This window comes from Pecten maximus, chromosome 11 (assembly GCF_902652985.1).
Source record: "Pecten maximus chromosome 11, xPecMax1.1, whole genome shotgun sequence".
NCBI classification, from domain to species: Eukaryota; Metazoa; Mollusca; class Bivalvia; order Pectinida; family Pectinidae; genus Pecten; species Pecten maximus.
The window spans coordinates 41,130,503-41,150,849 of record NC_047025.1 but is presented as its reverse complement, the minus strand read 5'-3'; the positions used below and the strand labels follow the sequence as shown (position 1 = coordinate 41,150,849).

The window sequence follows — 20,347 nt, the reverse complement described above, 5'->3', positions numbered from 1 at the left end:
TTAACTTACACCCTTCCTCTTTAAGTGAACGACATTTTCTTTTTCGTGCGAACTTTTGGTATTTGTAAAATGATTTATTAGAAAATAGATAAATTTATATCTGCCATCAAATCAGGTGGAACATTGTGGCTATTAACAAATCCGGGTTTGAAACGACCCCCGAACTTGGTTTTTGTAACAGGAAATGGTTTGAAGTTGTCTCCCTTATATGTACATTATCACTTCCGCTAGTCATGTGCTGTTTGTTATGAATCAGACGATTTTATAAACAGAAGGGGTAGGTATGACAAGGGTCATAATCATCACACATATTCAAGGTTTTGTTTACACTTGTAAAAAGTGAATTACAGCGACAACTGCGGATGTATAATATAACAAATAAGAAAGGATTTTGTTACAACAAATGACCCGATAGCGAACTTGACAAGTGGCTGATCATCATGAGTAGGTCTGTGTCTATCCGGGATTTAAGTGGATGATAAATTAATCATACATCAGCTACTGCATTCAGTTACGATGTCCAGATATCAATGGGAGTTTGAAGCTTTATACACATAATAATACAGCAATCATGGTTTTCTCTTAAAGTTTTAAAATGAAAGTAAACTACGACAAGGGAAGTAACTAAACTATTTTACAGTACATACCAAATATTTTACAGCTTGAATTTAAATCTCCACCAATGATTATTATCAATCACTCAGCGTGTATCAAGTTCAATTAAGCATTAATTATTTACAGTGTTCACCTTTTGTATTTTCATTTCTATTATTGGATTTCACCTTAAGGTGGAGCATGACATTTGTACTCCCATATATAATTAGTACACAGGCCAGCTGCTGTATAAAGAAATATTCAATATCATCAAATGGTATAATGGAATGCTTAAAGAGTATATAATTATTATATTTATGCCAATAAGTTGAAATCAATAGATGACTGGTGTTGATCATGATTAGTAATTGGCCAAAAAAAAATTGTATGAAGATTTGAGAAATTTATCGCAAGATTGAAGAGCCGACAACCGTTTGTTCTGAATGGCAATGCTTATGTACAGGTAACTGGGTCGTCTGTGGCAAGACACACCTGGAATAAGTCTACACAGGTTAGCCACACACTTAATGTTTGGTTAACTTGTATGCCTTCTTGGTGTACATGTGTAAAGAAAAACTCAAGAATTCGGAGGGCTTTTCTAAAAAAAAATTTTTTATGAAACACAATTTTATATGAAGATATTGTCAAATGTGTGTACTGCATCACTGAAATTATCTGATAATTAAGGTATCCAGGCAGTTAAGACAAAATTGTCCCGAGAAAAAACCCACTGTTCCCCTATTAAGAGTTACCTTTATAAAGACTTATGTTGTAAATTTGGTTTATACCTATATATACTATAAGCTACCTTGTAGCAGAGATCTGCAAAATATATGCATTCAAAAACTCTTAAATCCAATTTGATAAATCACTGCTTTTAATGATTGAATTAAATATTGAGGATTTTGTCTTTCTTTTTAAGGTTACACACACTGCAGCTCAACACTTGATTTGCATGTAAGGTTAATTTTGATGTTTTTACTTGTAAGCAAGTGTACATGTTCTTACACATCAGTTTTAATGATTGAAAGATATTGATTTTTTGCTCTTTAATATTTATTTTTGATTTATATTGTTTATTTTTGAAGTTGTCATTAAGATAATTCTAGTGTTTATGAATGACAAGTTGATAGTTTGTTAAATCTTGGTAGCAAAACTGTCTTTTAAACCATATATATTAATTTATATGAAATCAAATTAGATTTGATTCATTAACATTTGTTCATGTTTAATTTACATCTGTAATTTTTATGGAATCTAAGTTTTTGAAGATGATAAAGATAAATTTGTTGATGTTCCACGCAAGGTAAGGACTGGTACTTAATCCCAAAACTCTCCTGCTTTATGTTCAACTTCCTGAAGCACTGCTGTCTTACTCACATCATTGTATCCTCTTGACTATCTGACTTTGTTATCATTTATAGAATTCAGGAATCAGATCAAGGTCTGTTGTAGCATTTATTTATATATGAAACATGAGAAGAGTATGTTTTTCTAATAAACACTCATGCATTTGTTGTTACATTTTATTTTATAATTTGTGCTATATATGAACACATTTTTGATAAATCCTAGCAAAGCTGTGATTGACGTGTTCGATTTTCATATTTTAATAAATCCTAGCAAGGGAAGGTGTGATTGACTTGTTCCATTTTCATGTTTTGATAAATCCTAGTGAAGCTGTGATTGACTTGTTCGATTTTCATTGTTTTGATAACTTGTGATGACAAAACAACATAGTGACATCCCTGCAGTTGTATTTTGAAGTCACACAGCTGGAACAGAAAAAGTTTTGGACTCAATATATTAACATTTTAGATTAAAGTATTGTGTACTGTATATATATTATTATATGCATATGCAGGTATAATAGAAGTTGATAATACAATTATTTATAAGCAGCTAGGTACCTTAAACCTACACTTAACCCCACTCACAGCATCCTAACATTGACCACACACAAGAACACCTCATAGTCTGCCTGATATAATTCTGGGTGTACATGTATTTTCATTAAATGTACAAATAATTAAAAAAAAATTGAGGTAAATGATATTCACTGATATCTATTCTGTAGTACAAAAGAACATCTCACATGTTTTAGATTTGTTACTTAGATCTATACATCAAACACATCACATCATGTATATGTTTATTTCCACATGTCTACATTCCCTGATAATCTTGGTGTCTCTGTTCAGATGTCACACAGCTGTCAGTGTTAGAAGTAAGTCCTATATCTCATTGTCATTTTAGCTGACTGTGCTTTATGCATTTTTTTCCTTTATTTATACATAAAGAGTCGAACCTTGTTATCTTGAAGTTTAGTCAGTTGGTTGTAAAAATAATTTGATACATCAAGAGTATTTAAGGTAACAGAATACAAATGTATACAGTTTTTACTGTTAGAACCAAATCTTTATTTGAAGTTAATTATAAGCAGACACCTCAAATGAGAAAAGTTCAAGATAACAAAGTTTGACTGTAATTGTAAAAGTGAAATTCAGGACAGTAAATTATCAGTTAGAAGTGAAAAAAAACCCAGCAAATAGACATTGTTTTAGGCCAGTGTTAAATTTCCTCCATAGAATGTTGGATGATTGACATTGTTTTTAGGCCTGTGTTAAATTTCCTCCATAGAATGTTGGATGATTGACATTGTTTTTAGGCCTGTGTTAAATTTCCTCCATAGAATGTTGGATGATTGACATTGTTTTTAGGCCTGTGTTAAATTTCTTCCATAGAATGTTGGGTTGATAAACATTGTTTTAGGCCTGTGTTAAATTTCTTCATATTGTTGGATGATTGACATAGTTTTTAGGCCTATTTTCCTTCGTAATGGTGACAGTTTGCTAGTTATATTCAAAATCTGACACTAGTACTGTGCCAATGCAAGGATTTAAATGTTTATATAATTAGCATGTTTATGTTTATTATCACATACGCATCTGATTGATAAGAATAGATTAACTCTGCTTTGTGTCATTTTCCAGACAAAAATTATCAATTTTCCAGTCACATACCATTTCAAAGTGTCCATGAATTATCAATTTCCTGTCGCATACCATTTGAAATTGTCCTATATGCTCATAGAGATAATTTTTTTCCACTCATATACTTTAATATTAGATATGATATCGGGTAGATTAACACCAGTAATATAAAAATTCCTAGTGTTACATATGCATTTTTTCTTTCCAAGTTCCAGTAAAATAATTTGTTAACTAGATTGAAACTAAATAGATTGAAACTAAATATAGATGTAGCTGAAAGAGTCCCATGTTCTGTCTCGGGCAGAATCTTGTAAGCGCTTATGGCTGCATGTTTTAACCATTTCCTTGTACTGATTTCATAAGTATCTATAATATGTGTAGATCTAGACTAGCCATGAGTTATCATCACAGATGTGTTTGGGGGGGGGGATTAGGTTTATCAGCTGTGGACACAGGGATCTAGTACTTATAGTGGTGTGTAAACTTCATATATCCTCTTAATAGCTACACTGTTTGTTAATCTTTATAAAGTACTTCTTAAGCTATCTTTCTGATGCCCAGTTTTATACCGCTGTGTTTCCATGGTTACATGTGTGATATATACAGGGGTTTCACAACAAATTCTATAGGTCTCCATTGTATTCTTGGTTAAACAAAAGATGGACTTGTTGTCAAGTTTTGCTGATGTCTATTCTCAAGGTAACATATAAATATCTACAGTTAAAACCAAACCATATATATAACTGCTGTATCATTAATCATTTATATTCTAGCTGTGGAGGGGACACTGGAGAATGTATTGTAGGGATTTACATGTACAATGTACACTGTTTTCTAACATAACAATATGAAGTTTAAACTTCTTTTTGTTTGGAACAAAACTCAATATTTAGGAATTCTGATGATTTCAAGTGTCTTATGATCCCTCTAAAGGAAGAAGACTTGGCATTACATATGTATATTTGTTGTATATGAATGGAGAAAACTGGAGAATTTTGATTACCATATACAATGTAATACACACTACAATGTATAACGTACCACATGTAATACTAAACAATGTATTATACAATGTAACAATGTACAGTATTATTTATTGCTATAAAAATGTACTGTTTATACTATACAATATATTACTATTCAGAGGATACAGTACAATGACTGTACAGTCTAACATTCTACAATGTATCATTATATAATACTATACCATGTATTACTTATATACAGAGGATACAGTACAATGTATCATTATATAATACTATACCATGTATTACTATACAAAGGATACAGTACAATGTATCATTATATAATACTATACCATGTATTTGGTTTATTTTTCAGATTACCTTTACCTAGAGAAGTTTAGGACCTTATGTTACGATGTGAGAAGTAGAGATGTGATGGGTGATCAGGCCACAAAAGTTGTTCACCCTGACGACAGGTTTGGAACAGTGGCACCCTCAAATGACCGAGAGGGGTTATGTGACCAGGATGTAGTGGTGCCATCTGGTGGTCAATCTGTAGAGGATGAGTGTATGCCGTGTGACAGTGGGTATGCAGACAATTTGTCTGAGTCTAAAGCTTCTCTGACCAGTAACGGCACTGACATCAGTAACCCTGCCTTAGTAGAGTCTGACATGGACAATCTGTCTGTGTCATTACAGCCTCCGGACCCATCTCAGATCACCAGCACCCCTCTATCCAGTGTATCCCTTGACCACACACGGATGGCCGCCCACTTAAAGAGAGCGTTCTCAAGGTCACATAGCCAAAATGACCAGCCTGCCTCCTCTCACAGAGTGACCGGAATGACAGAGGAAATTAAGGTCCCCATTGTAGGCTTTGAGGTCATGGAAGAAAGGTCAAAGTTTACAGTGAGTTTCTTGTTGCAAGCTTTGTATTTTTCGTTGATTTTTAGTACTGCTAAAAATGTACATTACAAGATCGTACAAATCTGCAGGGCTGCAGAAAACAAAAAGGATTGGAAGGGTATCTGCAGGATTTCTATTTAATACTGTATTTTGTGAAAAAATTATTTATGTACAAGGAATTTTTCTGATGTGTAAGTGTAAATATGGAGTTTGACCTGATGATTAATGATTTTTGAATGATCTGTAAGTGTATATATGGAGTATATATACCTGATGATCAATGATTTTTGAATGATCTGTAAGTGTATATATGGAGTATTATACCTGATGATTAATGATTTTTAAATGATCTGTAAGTGTATATATGGAGTTTTACAGATTTTTCCTGATTACCTTGACAGGTGTTTAAGATCCAGGTGAGGGTATCCACTACTAACAGCTGGTTCGTGTTCCGACGATTCTCCGACTTCGTTCACCTAAACCAGAAGGTATGGATAATGACAGTGAGGTTCAGTGATGGGGGTCAATATCCTTATAAAACATCACGTTAGGTCCCCGGTCTTGGGTAATTGGTATTTCTCAGGATATCGCAGAGTATTGTTGTGGTTTTGTACATGGTAAGATACTTAACTTAACCCTTACCATGGATAGAATTCAACTGACTGCCTGTGTTCAGTGAGGTATTCCCCAGCTAATACAAGGAGACCTTTCCGTTGTGATTTTTTTTTATGAACCATTTCAAACTTTTTCAGTTAACATTGTGTATGTTACTTTAGGTGTATGTTCACCTTTCGTATGCTTTGTTTTACAGCTGAAGAAATTATTCCCCGGGTTACGATTAGCTCTTCCACCAAAACGGTGGTTCAAAGATAACTTTGACAGGAACTTCCTGGAAGATAGGATGCTGGGATTACAAGCGTTTGCTGACAACATTACTGGTCATCAGGACATAAAAAAGAGGTTAGACCACTAATTCCGGATCTGATTATAACGATTATTGATAAGGTAGTTTGTCTGTAACTTTTCAGATTAGTGTAGTGTTCAGTTCAAGGAAGAAATGTTAGCACAGGAAGGAGGTTACTTCAGAATAAATCTCTATGGCTTAGGAGTGGTCACTCTTTTAGAAAGTAGTCTAAATAATATCATGTTAAAAGCTGAGTCTATGAAACCACTCATTTATTTCTACCCAGTAATATAAAGTTTTGAAGAGCTAAAGCACCTGAGTGTTTATTTTTACTCTAAACAGAACAGTTTGAAACAGATAATTTAGAAACAAACATAAAAACCCAACATAGAATATCAAACATGCCTAGAACTAAATGATATCTTATGATACTTTTCAGTCAACCAGTGCGAGAATTCTTCTGCTTAGATGAGCCTCCAGGACCACACGATAGTTTGGAGGAAAGCAGGGTATGTATAGAGTAATGTTACCCTAGAGGTACATGTACAGTAATGTTACCCTAGAGGTAGGAGAGGTACATGTACAGTAATGTTACCCTAGAGGTACATGTACAGTAATGTTACCCTAGAGGTACATGTACAGTAATGTTACCCTAGAGGTTGGAGAGGTACATGTACAGTAATGTTACCCTAGAGGTACATGTACAGTAATGTTACCCTAGAGGTACATGTACAGTAATGTTACCCTAGAGGTACAGGTACAGTAATGTTACCCTAGAGGTTGGAGAGGTACATGTACAGTAATGTTACCCTAGAGGTAGGAGAGGTACATGTACAGTAATGTTACCCTAGAGGTAGGAGAGGTACATGTACAGTAATGTTACCCTAGAGATAGGAGAGGTACAGGTACAGTAATGTTACCCTAGAGGTTGGAGAGGTACATGTACAGTAATGTTACCCTAGAGGTAGGAGAGGTACATGTACAGTAATGTTACCCTAGAGGTACATGTACAGTAATGTTACCCTAGAGGTACATGTACAGTAATGTTACCCTAGAGGTTGGAGAGGTACATGTACAGTAATGTTACCCTAGAGGTAGGAGAGGTACATGTACAGTAATGTTACCCTAGAGGTACATGTACAGTAATGTTACCCTAGAGGTAGGAGAGGTACATGAACAGTAATGTTACCCTAGAGGTTGGAGAGGTACATGTACAATAATGTTACCCTAGAGGTTGGAGAGGTACATGTACAGTAATGTTACCCTAGAGGTAGGAGAGGTACATGTACAGTAATGTTACCCTAGAGGTAGGAGAGGTACATGTACAGTAATGTTACCCTAGAGGTACATGTACAGTAATGTTACCCTAGAGGTAGGAGAGGTACATGAACAGTAATGTTACCCTAGAGGTAGGAGAGGTACATGTACAGTAATGTTACCCTAGAGGTACATGTACAGTAATGTTACCCTAGAGGTAGGAGAGGTACATGTACAGTAATGTTACCCTAGAGGTAGGAGAGGTACATGTACAGTAATGTTACCCTAGAGGTAGGAGAGGTACATGTACAGTAGAGATTCAGTACTACATTACTGTCAACCCTCCTTCTCTCAAGTCTTTTCTGTAGTATTGTTATAGTAGTTAAGATCTTGACCTGTTTTTGTGCTATTATTTCTAAATTTTACTGACATCCTGCTGATGACCTTGACCTTTTAGGCTCATTGTGATGAGCTGGAGGACACAGTATACAGTCTAAAGAAGGAAATGGCTGACAGAGATTCTGAAATCTCCCTCCTCACAGACGAACTCAAGCTCTATAAAAAGCAGGTGGAGATGCTGTCCAAGGCACTGAGGTATCAATTGGCCCTAAATCTGAAAATAGAAATCTGAGTGTCCTACTTGTACAGTAGTCGATAGTCAAACAGATCATTAGTCAAACAGATCATTTAATCGTTATTACATGTGTTACAGTGATAATAAACTGGTTTTTGTAACTTTTACTTAGTTAATCATAGTTGTGTGTAGTTCTGAGATTTTTTGGTGTTTAGCAAGTCAACTCAGGTACAAAAATGCTATGTGATGACATTCTTCAGAGACATGAGGGACAGACTAGTTGGAATTTCTGTCAGTAGAGCATTGGAATCATAATCTAATGGCACAATGTCATACTGACACCTCCATAGACCATTCTTTAGAATTTTTAGAACTTGCTGGTGAACAAAATGAACTGATAAGGTACTATTTATCTTTTATTCCAGAGGGGTTTATATTTTGTCAAATGTGGTTCTGGAGTTTAGTAAACCATTGCTTATCTTACAGAGAAAAGAATGCAAGTCACCAAAGTCTCGACTCTGCCAGTTCTGGTGACGGAAATTCCTCCGGTGGCTCAGAGGCGGACCAGTCAGAGGTCAGAAGTTATACATCAGCTGCCAGGTTAGTACACTATAATCACCAGTCATGTGACAGAGGTCAGAGGTTATACATCAGCTGCCAGGTTAATACACTATAATCACTAGTCATGTGACAGAGGTCAGTGGTTATACATCAGCTGCCATGTTAGTACACTATAATCACCAGTCATGTGACAGAGGTCAGAGGTTATACATTAGCTGCCAGGTTAATACACTGTTAGTGGGTCTATATGTAGCATATGTAGCATATGCCCTTAAGTGATATCACCATATCACAGTATATAGTATATAGCCTTGAGTGATATCACCATATCACAGTATATGTAGCATATGGCCTTAAGTGATATCACCATATCACAGTATATAGTATATAGCCTTGAGTGATTTCATAAATCCAGTATATGTAGTATGTAGCCTTAAACGATTTCATAAATCACAGTATATGTAGTATATAGCCTTAAGTGATTTCTCAAATCGCAGTAAAAGTAGCATGATGTAGCCTTAATGATCCCACCAAGTCATAGTATACGTAGCAGTGTTCTGACCTGGGTGATGTACCTGTAGTTTGTATATATAATACATATAGTATACATAGCAGTGTTCTGACCTGGGTGATGTACCTGTAGTTATATAATACATATAGTGTACACTGATGTCTCAGATAAACAACTCTCTGTCTTATTTATCAGAAAGGCCTCAAGGAATGGTTCAATATCAAGCCTTAGGTTGACTAAGCCCCGCAGTGAATCAGTCACCATGGAAACATGACCATCGTCAGCAAACATGTGATCTCAGCAGTCACTACATGTCTACTGTCTTTCACCGAGTCCCTAGCGGAGTTATCTTTGTAAGCTGTAGCCCAGGAGATGTGTGTAAGCTGTAGCCCAGGAGATGTGTGTAAGCTGTAGCCCTGAGAGCTGTAGCCCCAAGGGATTTGTGAGTCTGAGTGTGTTAGCCATAGCCCTGAGGGATTTGTATGAGTCTGTGTGTGTTAGTTGGAGACCTGAGGGATTTGTGTATAAGGTGTGCCTGACTTAGTGGTCAGTGATCCATTCCAACAGTAAAACTGTTGTTAGATTTTTTAATCTGATTAAGAGTTAGGTTTTTAGTCTGATTAAGAAAACAAAATGGCTGAAAGTTGAAGTTTAATATTGCTATTTCTAATTCACAGAAAGTTCATCTGCTCTGCTTAGAACTCTTTTAGATTTTATTATAGGTCCTGCTTGTTATAAAATTATTAAAGTAGAGAAAAAGATCAGTCTTACATATAGAACCAATAAAGATCATTCAAAGGTAGGACGCCAAGATCCCTCTTGGATCTCTTGTATTTATTCTGATTAACCTAAAAATGTGCATTCAGCCATTGTTGTTACTGTAAGTTTACTGTTAGTTGGTGAATCAGCTGAACCAATCCGTCAGGTCACACTTTGAGGTTGTGATGGAAACAGAGAAAGCCTGTAAATGATTGGTGATTTATTGTCACATGGTACGGTGTGTTCAGTCAGGGAGGACTACAGCACAAACAAAACCACATACAAACTGTATGATTTAAAGTTGTGATATTGTGTTATACGTGTAGATAAACAGGTAAGTAGATAAATTCATGTCCTAGTACTTCTTCCTGGCTATACATTGTTACTATGTGACATGTACAGGTATTCTGTTTCTATGACAACCGTTACAATTTTAAGGGACCATATTTTTATACATGTTGAGGTGCTGTTGTATTAAAACTAGTGGTGTGATATTGTATATTGTTGTGCCTATCACCATGGTAACAGACTATAGTTTTGTAGATTTTACTGCTCATTATATTTAGTGGTGTTCATCTTGTTAAATCTTTGCTCAATGCTCAAGTAGATAAATGGGTTTCCTCTGACTTCCTACTAAAGAAAATCTTATGGCTTGATGACAGGAAAGAGACTCCATGAAGCCATAAGTTTTTCCATCATTATTTGGAGGACTGTCGGAGGAAACTCAGAATAGTAGATAGTGCATACTTGCTTACATTTGCTAGGTGCTATTTTTATCACTCAAATGATACACACAGTGTGAGTGGCACAGGCCATAGTGTAGATGACTGGTGACTGATGAACAGGAGTATACGTTGGTCAGTTTAGATGACTGGTCACTGATGATCAGGAGTATACGTTGGTCAGTGTAGATGACTGGTCACTTATGATCAGGAGTATATGTTGGTCAGTGTAGATGACTGGTCACTTATGATCAGGAGTATACATTGGTCAGTGTAGATGACTGGTCACTGATGATCAGGAGTATACATTGGTCAGTGTAGATGACTGGTCACTTATGATCAGGAGTATACGTTGGTCAGTGTAGATGACTGGTGACTGATGATCAGGAGTATACGTTGGTCAGTGTAGATGACTGGTCACTGATGATCAGGAGTATACATTGGTCAGTGTAGATGACTGGTCACTGATGAACAGAAGTATACATTGGTCAGTGTAGATGACTGGTCACTGATGATCAGGAGTATACGTTGGTCAGCACCTCAATAATAATTAATGATTTTTAACTGCCTTAATAATGATTGATTGACTGTACGCCTATATTGACAATTATAACAGTTTTTTAACCACATATATTTTAGTGATTACAGTAAATAACTTTATTAACCTGTGAATTGTTTTAAATTGTTGATGTCTTTCATCACAGAAATGAGTTGGATTACAAATAAACTGTGGTTTGCTTCTTATTCTGCAAATTTTGAGAAATGTTTGAAATTTTATTGATGTTTCATGTTGAACTGGTTGTGTTGGATGTTTTAATACCAGTGTACTGAGAATTATTATACATAAACACTTAATAGTCACCAGTTAGCCTTGGTGTGCAGCAGTTTGTTCACCTTGTGATTTCAGGCTGACGTTTTTATGGTCTTAGTCTAATTGTTGTGTTGACAATTTTTATATGGTATTTACTAATATGTGAAATATTATTTTGGTGCAAATACAGCACAATTAGTGTTTTAATGTAAAATTAGTGCAATTGTAGTTAGTAATTGTAGTAGTAAATGTGTGTTTGTTTTAAGTAAGGAAACATGGGTGGTATTAGAACAGTTGTAGTAAATATGTGTTTTATAAGTACAGAAACGTGGATGGTATTCAAACACTTAATGGTTGCTATTTGGTTTTAGTTTTTGTTCTTTTTTAGTTAATTTTGCACACAAGAATTAGATCCCCTAATTCAACTTAAATTTCAAGATGGGTTTCAAATTGCTACTTATCAAAAAAAAATTAAATCTAGCTATTTATTAGGTTTTTGGAAATAAGATTTAGAATCAATCTGTTGAAGGTGAAATATATCCAAATTCATCAACCAATCAGAGTTAGAATACCTTATGTTTAGTGCACTCTCACTAATTTTCAGTTTAGCAGCTGGTAGCATAAGGTGTTGTTTTTGTAAATTATTTTGGTACATATGCTTAGGTATTTAACTTAAAAATTCTGTAAGAAAACAATTATATTAAACCAGATGATAGTTGCCTATTGAAAATGAATACATGTACAGACTTGTGTGACATGGTTACTTGTACAATGTACTTACTTTAAGATGTAATGGAAGTTAAAAGGTTTTCTGATTTAACACCTAATGCATACTCATGTAACAGACCATATCAATAATGTCATGGATATGAAACATAGGTTTTCTGTTAAGATTGTCAAATATGATGTGTATGTAGTATATGAAGCATGTCTTTATATTACTGTGGAGAGTTTGTGTGTAAATGAGAGAGTTTGTGTGTAAATGATAGAGTTTGTGTGTAAATGAGAGAGTTTGTGTGTAAATGATAGAGTTTGTATGTAAATGAGAGAGTTTGTGTGTAAATGATAGAGTTTGTGTGTAAATGATAGAGTTTGTGTGTAAATGGGAGAGTTTGTGTGTAAATGAGAGAGTTTGTGTGTAAATGAGAGAGTTTGTGTGTAAATGAGAGAGTTTGTGTGTAAATGAGAGAGATTGTGTGTACATGAGAGAATTTGTGTGTACATGAGAGAGTTTGTGTGTAAATGAGAGAGTTTGTGTGTACATGAGAGAGTTTGTGTGTAAATGAGAGAGTTTGTGTGTACATGTAAATGAGAGAGTTTGTGTGTACATGAGAACGTTTCTCTAAGTAAACCTATGTTTGTATTGGTGCTTGTTTATATGCTTGCCTGGCCATTTGACAAGGTCAATAGTTCACCTTGATACATTCCCACACTGCACGTTTCTGGCCTTCATTTTCCCAGACAGAGCTTATAATGCTTAATAGAAAAAAGTTGGTGGGAGAGTGCACAATGTCTGCTCAACAATTTGTGTACCAGTAATGATTGACAGATTAATTTCAAACTTTTTAAGAAGCCCAATTCTTTTTAAATCTCAGACAAGTTTGATAAACAATGTTACCTATCCATTGTTGTGTATATAACTTTGGCCTATAAGACAGACATATCTTGTTTCATCTCCTATAAACTCTTGTTATATTCCTGTAACACAGCTGGCTTACATTGGCACCTCCATTCTAATACTGTAAAAATCATATCCCTGGGGTTTATTTCACAATATGATAGGTAAACTATAAATTTGAGGGTTATTTCTGCGAATTTTTCTTTTTCACCTGTTCCATTATACTACATATATTAAATGTTCATGGCTGGCTGAATGGTCTTCGCCTATTTAGCTTCGTTTTCCGCCTCTAATTAATTTCAATGTTTACAGTATCTATCTTCTCTGTTCTTCATCAATAACTCTGTAATAGTGCCTCAATCGTGTATAATTAGATACAAGTTTTTGAACTCACCTGGTCCTTGACGTGAGCGTATACCATACCGTGGCATCCAGCATACGTCTGCCGTCTGTCAACAGTTGACTTCCTTCTTCTGAACCACTGATCAGAATTTAACCAAATTTGGTAGGAAGCTTCCCTATGTAACCGAGATTCAAATTTATAGAAATTATGCCCTCCCCCCTTTTCCAACCCCTGGAGATTTAGTTTCTTTGTTACATATACATCTTTGAAACCGTTGAGATCCCTACCCCATAACTGTTTAAAGCATTGTTGAGCATCAAGAGATAAACAGATTCATGATGAAAAAATAGGTCCTGCATGGGGTCTTTCCGCACCTGAAGGGAGTTAGTTTCTTTAAACACAATAATGTTGAGTCTGGACTTCTTTTCTGGATTATTTGAACAGTTGAGATCCTCACCCCATAACCATATATATAATGTTGTTAGACATCAAGAAATAAAGCTATTAACAAATTGAACATAAACATTATTTGATGTTTACTCAAATCAACTAGGTGAGCAATACAGGCCCTGTGGGCCTTTTGTTTTGCTATGTGATATCATTTTCATTTTGGCTCCTTTTTTCTCTTTTTTTTTCTTCTCTAGAACTTAGTCCCTTTCTTAATATATGTTCATCTACAAATACTGGATAGATTTCATTACAACTTTTGTCGTTTTTACTTTAAAATTTATCTTTGTCCCTTTTTTTATTTGGACATTTTTTTTATTATTATTTTCTTGGTCTCCTATGGAAATCCTGACTACTGAAATGATGGTTAGATTTCAATTTATCTGTAGTCAATGTATTTGTCTTTAAGCTATGCAATTTATTTTACATTTTAAGCGGTGTTTGATAGCCTATTCCTATGAAACCAAATGTTAATCTTAATGATGTGCTAGGGGCATTAGTTTGCCTACAGCTTTTAGAGCTTTTAGCTAGATTTTGAAGTATAACATGAAATGCTTGTGACAATAGGTCATTGAAGCTATTTAACGAGTTGGGAACCCCTCGGAAAGTCGAGACAGTCTCGGCTTTCCGAGGGAGTTCCCAATGCTTCGTTTGTTTTGTGATACAAACTAGAGGGTACACAACTGTTTACTTCAATCTGTCACGGTGTTGGATCACTTTGTTTTGGCTTGGATTTTCTGTCAACTAGCCAAGGTTTAGATTTATTAAAGACCCGGTATATTTGTTTGATATTTATGTTTGTGTCCTTTTTCTGTTAAACAACGAAATTTTAAAGACTGCATTTTTATGAAATACAAGCAGCCTGTTACCCCGTGATAATTTAACCTGTCAGTACCGTAGTGGTGATGACATGTGAAGTGATTTTATGACTACAGTACTTTAGTATTTGGTATGTGTACAACACCATCATATGTGGTACGTATAAACATCATCTATGGTATGTTTAAATATCATCAGTGGTACATGAAGTCACTACATTGTACATCGGTATAAATATGAGGTCATCAAGTCAGCGTAGATGACCTCCGTAGTTTGATATACACTGGTGGTGGGTGGCACTACAGAATGACAACTTGTTGATACGTATAAATGTTGTTTGTAACATGGTTATATCTTGTAACATTATATCTTGAAACATTATATCTCTCAGATGGTTGTCTAATTAAACACGCTTTAAATACCTTTTATTTACTGTCACTGCCACTATACTTCGTATAAGGTTCAGTATGCTCACTGCAGACCTCCTAAAAATAGAATGAATATATGGCGACCAACTTTCCGAAAATGAGGAAATATAATATTATCTTTTTCTTATACATTCACACCAAATCCAGTCCTATGATACACTGTATACAGGGTTATACATTCACACCAAATCCGGTCCTATGATACACTGTATAGAGTGTTATACATTCACACCAAATCCGGTCCTATGATACACTGTATACAGTGTTATACATTCACACCAAATCCAGTCCTATGATACACTGTATACAGGGTTATACATTCACACCAAATCCGGTCCTATGATACACTGTATACAGTGTTATACATTCACACCAAATCCGGTCCTATGATACACTGTATACAGCATTTTACATTCACACCAAATCCGGTCCTATGATACACTGTATACAGCATTTTACATTCACACCAAATCCAGTCCTATGATACACTGTATAGTGTTATACATTCACACCAAATCCGGTCCTATGATACACTGTATAGTGTTATACATTCACACCAAATCCAGTCCTATATTACACTGTATAGTGTTATACATTCACACCAAATCCGGTCCTATGATACACTGTATACAGTGTTATACATTCACACCAAATCCGGTCCTATGATACACTGTATACAGTGTTATACATTCACACCAAATCCAGTCCTATGATACACTGTATACAGTGTTATACATTCACACCAAATCCGGTCCTATGATACACTGTATACAGTTATACATTCACACCAAATCCGGTCCTATGATACACTGTATACAGTTATACATTCACACCAAATCCGGTCCTATGATACACTGTATAGAGTGTTATACATTCACACCAAATCCAGTCCTATGATACACTGTATACAGTGTTATACATTCACACCAAATCCGGTCCTATGATACACTGTATAGAGTGTTATACATTCACACCAAATCCGGTCCTATGATACACTGTATAGTGTTATACATTCACACCAAATCCGGTCCTATGATACACTGTATAGTGTTATACATTCACACCAAATCTGGTCCTATGATACACTGTACAGTGTTATACATTCACACCAAATCCAGTCCTATGATACACTGTATAGCGTTATACATTCACACCAAATCCAGTCCTATGATACACTGTATACAGGGTTATACATTCACACCAAATCCGGTCCTATGATACACTGTATAGTGTTATACATTCACACCAAATCCGGTCCTATGATACACTGTATACAGTGTTATACATTCACACCAAATCTGGTCCTATGATACACTGTATAGCGTTATACATTCACACCAAATCTGGTCCTATGATACACTTTATAGTGTTATACACTCACACCAAATCCGGTCCTATGATACACTGTAAACAGTGTTATACATTCACACCAAATCCAGTCCTATGATACACTGTACAGTGTTATACATTCACACCAAATTCAGTCCTATGATACACTGTATACAGTGTTATACATTCACACCAAATCCGGTCCTATGATACACTGTATACAGTGTTATACATTCACACCAAATCCAGTCCTATGATACGCTGTATAGCGTTATACATTCACACCAAATCCGGTCCTATGATACACTGTAAACAGTGTTATACATTCACACCAAATCCGGTCCTATGATACACTGTACAGTGTTATACATTCACACCAAATCCGGTCCTATGATACACTGTATACAGTGTTATACATTCACACCAAATCCAGTCCTTTGATACACTGTATAGAGTGTTATACATTCACACCAAATCCAGTCCTATGATACACTGTATAGTGTTATACATTCACACCAAATCCAGTCCTTTGATACACTGTATAGAGTGTTATACATTCACACCAAATCCAGTCCTATGATACACTGTATAGTGTTATACATTCACACCAAATCCGGTCCTATGATACACTGTATAGAGTGTTATACATTCACACCAAATCCAGTCCTATGATACACTGTATAGAGTGTTATACATTCACACCAAATCCAGTCCTATGATACACTGTATAGAGTGTTATACATTCACACCAAACCAGTCCTATGATACACTGTATAGAGTGTTATACATTCACACCAAATCCAGTCCTATGATACACTGTATACAGTGTTATACATTCACACCAAATCCGGTCCTATGATACACTGTATAGAGTGTTATACATTCACACCAAATCCAGTCCTATGATACACTGTATAGAGTGTTATACATTCACACCAAATCCAGTCCTATGATACACTGTACAGTGTTATACATTCACACCAAATCCGGTCCTATGATACACTGTATAGAGTGTTATACATTCACACCAAATCCAGTCCTATGATACACTGTACAGTGTTATACATTCACACCAAATCCAGTCCTATGATACACTGTACAGTGTTATACATTCACACCAAATCCGGTCCTATGATACACTGTATACAGTGTTATACATTCACACCAAATCCGGTCCTATGATACACTGTATAGTGTTATACATTCACACCAAATCCAGTCCTATGATACACTGTATAGAGTGTTATACATTCACACCAAATCCAGTCCTATGATACACTGTATACAGTGTTATACATTCACACCAAATCCAGTCCTATGATACACTGTATAGTGTTATACATTCACACCAAATCCGGTCCTATGATACACTGTATAGTGTTATACATTCACACCAAATCCAGTCCTATGATACACTGTATAGAGTTATACATTCACACCAAATCCAGTCCTATGATACACTGTATAGAGTTATACATTCACACCAAATCCGGTCCTATGATACACTGTATACAGGGTTATACATTCACACCAAATCCGGTCCTATGATACACTGTATAGAGTTATACATTCACACCAAATCCAGTCCTATGATACACTGTATACAGTGTTATACATTCACACCAAATCCGGTCCTATGATACACTGTAAACAGTGTTATACATTCACACCAAATCCGGTCCTATGATACACTGTATAGAGTTATACATTCACACCAAATCCAGTCCTGTGATACACTGTATAGAGTTATACATTCACACCAAATCCGGTCCTATAATACACTGTATACAGTGTTATACATTCACACCAAATCCGGTCCTATGATACACTGTATAGAGTTATACATTCACACCAAATCCGGTCCTATGATACACTGTATATAGTGTTATACATTCACACCAAATCCAGTCCTATGATACACTGTATAGTGTTATACATTCACACCAAATCCAGTCCTATGATACACTGTATAGTGTTATACATTCACACCAAATCCAGTCCTATGATACACTGTATAGCGTTATACATTCACACCAAATCCGGTCCTATGATACACTGTATAGGGTTAAACATTCACACCAAATCCGGTCCTATGATACACTGTATACAGTGTTATACATTCACACCAAATCCGGTCCTATGATACACTGTATAGTGTTATACATTCACACCAAATCCGGTCCTATGATACACTGTATAGAGTTATACATTCACACCAAATCCGGTCCTATGATACACTGTATACAGTGTTATACATTCACACCAAATCCGGTCCTATGATACACTGTATAGAGTTATACATTCACACCAAATCCGGTCCTATGATACACTGTATATAGTGTTATACATTCACACCAAATCCGGTCCTATGATACACTGTATAGTGTTATACATTCACACCAAATCCAGTCCTATGATACACTGTATACAGTGTTATACATTCACACCAAATCCAGTCCTATGATACACTGTATAGCGTTATACATTCACACCAAATCCGGTCCTATATTACAATGTATACAGCATTTTACATTCACACCAAATCAATGTTTGTAAAGAATATCTGTGCTGTCTTCAACCTTTCAATGTTTTTTGGTATTTGTTTAAGATCAGACTATGCTTGAAAGTTTCCAGACTTCATTCATAGGATATCTGTGCAATTGTTAAATGTAAAATTAAATTTTCAGATGTTTTATTTATAAAAGATATGTCAATGTATATTTATAAAAGGTGACATTTCAGAGTGTTTGATAATTTATTACTAAAAGGTTGTAGATGCTTTTACTACCTGTTAGGCCCCTCTTGTCAATGTACAAATTAACAATATTGTGAGTCGGCTGTCAAGTAGCCTGCAATCTATTGTTGAATAAATAATTTTTCACGCCTTTGATGTCTCATGAATTTGATTTTACACCAGAAGAGCTTTTGTCTTGGTCCATCTTCGATTGTCCAGTTTTTATGAACATTTCTCATTTTCACATCCTCTCGTATTGAATTTGATTCCAAGAGGGCCGCCATCTTAAAAATCTTACCTTTATATATATGTTACCTTTATATGTTAAAGATTGATTCCTCTTGGTCAATGGCCGCGGTGGCCGAGTGTTTGAGGTGTCCCAACACTATCACTAGCCCTCCACCTCTGGGTTGCGAGTTAGAAACCCATGTTGGCCAGTTGCCTGGAACTGACTGTATTACAGGTCGATGGTTTATGTTTAAACAAAGACATTTGGATATGATGTCAATTTGAGTATGTCATCAATCTGTACCAAATACATGTTTTGTCTAAAGGCACCCGACAGATTAGACAAAATAGCCAGCTTAAGAGAGGTGCTAGATTTCTCATATTTCATTTAAGATGTTAGCCATATTGTTATCATTACTTCTGTTGAATGGATACAGAGACATGACCTTTAGTGAGAAGGACTGTTGGCCCATCTTTAATCCGAAACAAAATATGAAATCGTGTGACATACCTGTTGCATATACATTGTATAACTAAAATCCACACTTCCGATTTATTTTTGCGACACTATACAAAGGTGTGACAAGTGGAGCTTCAGGCAAGAATTCTTGTTTAATTATTAGTTTCAACAATTCATCACTAACAAATTACCAGAACCAGAGTTTGCCGATTTCGCAAACAGGGAAGAGGGCATTTCTTAGAATCAATTTAGGGTGAATTAAAAACAGGGCAAATATGTGTTACTCAAGAGAGAAAATAACAACCTGGGGCAAAAATGACTAGGTATACAGTTTATATAGTGTGATAGAGAGAGGATGGTACTCAACTGAAACAACACATTAGC

General features: G+C 35.5%; 1 protein-coding gene across 1 annotated transcript; it reads left to right on the top strand.

The window, feature by feature from the left end:
• Positions 1-233: 233 nt before the first annotated feature.
• On the top strand, positions 234-15,212 carry LOC117337084 (sorting nexin-16-like). Its single transcript, XM_033897870.1, has 8 exons — positions 234-277; positions 4,929-5,461; positions 5,860-5,946; positions 6,270-6,418; positions 6,802-6,871; positions 8,077-8,213; positions 8,680-8,793; positions 9,461-15,212. Exons 2-8 carry the CDS (start codon positions 4,988-4,990, stop codon positions 9,537-9,539), a joined length of 1,110 nt encoding a protein of 369 aa, XP_033753761.1. The 5' UTR covers positions 234-277; positions 4,929-4,987; the 3' UTR covers positions 9,540-15,212.
• Positions 15,213-20,347: the final 5,135 nt, after the last annotated feature.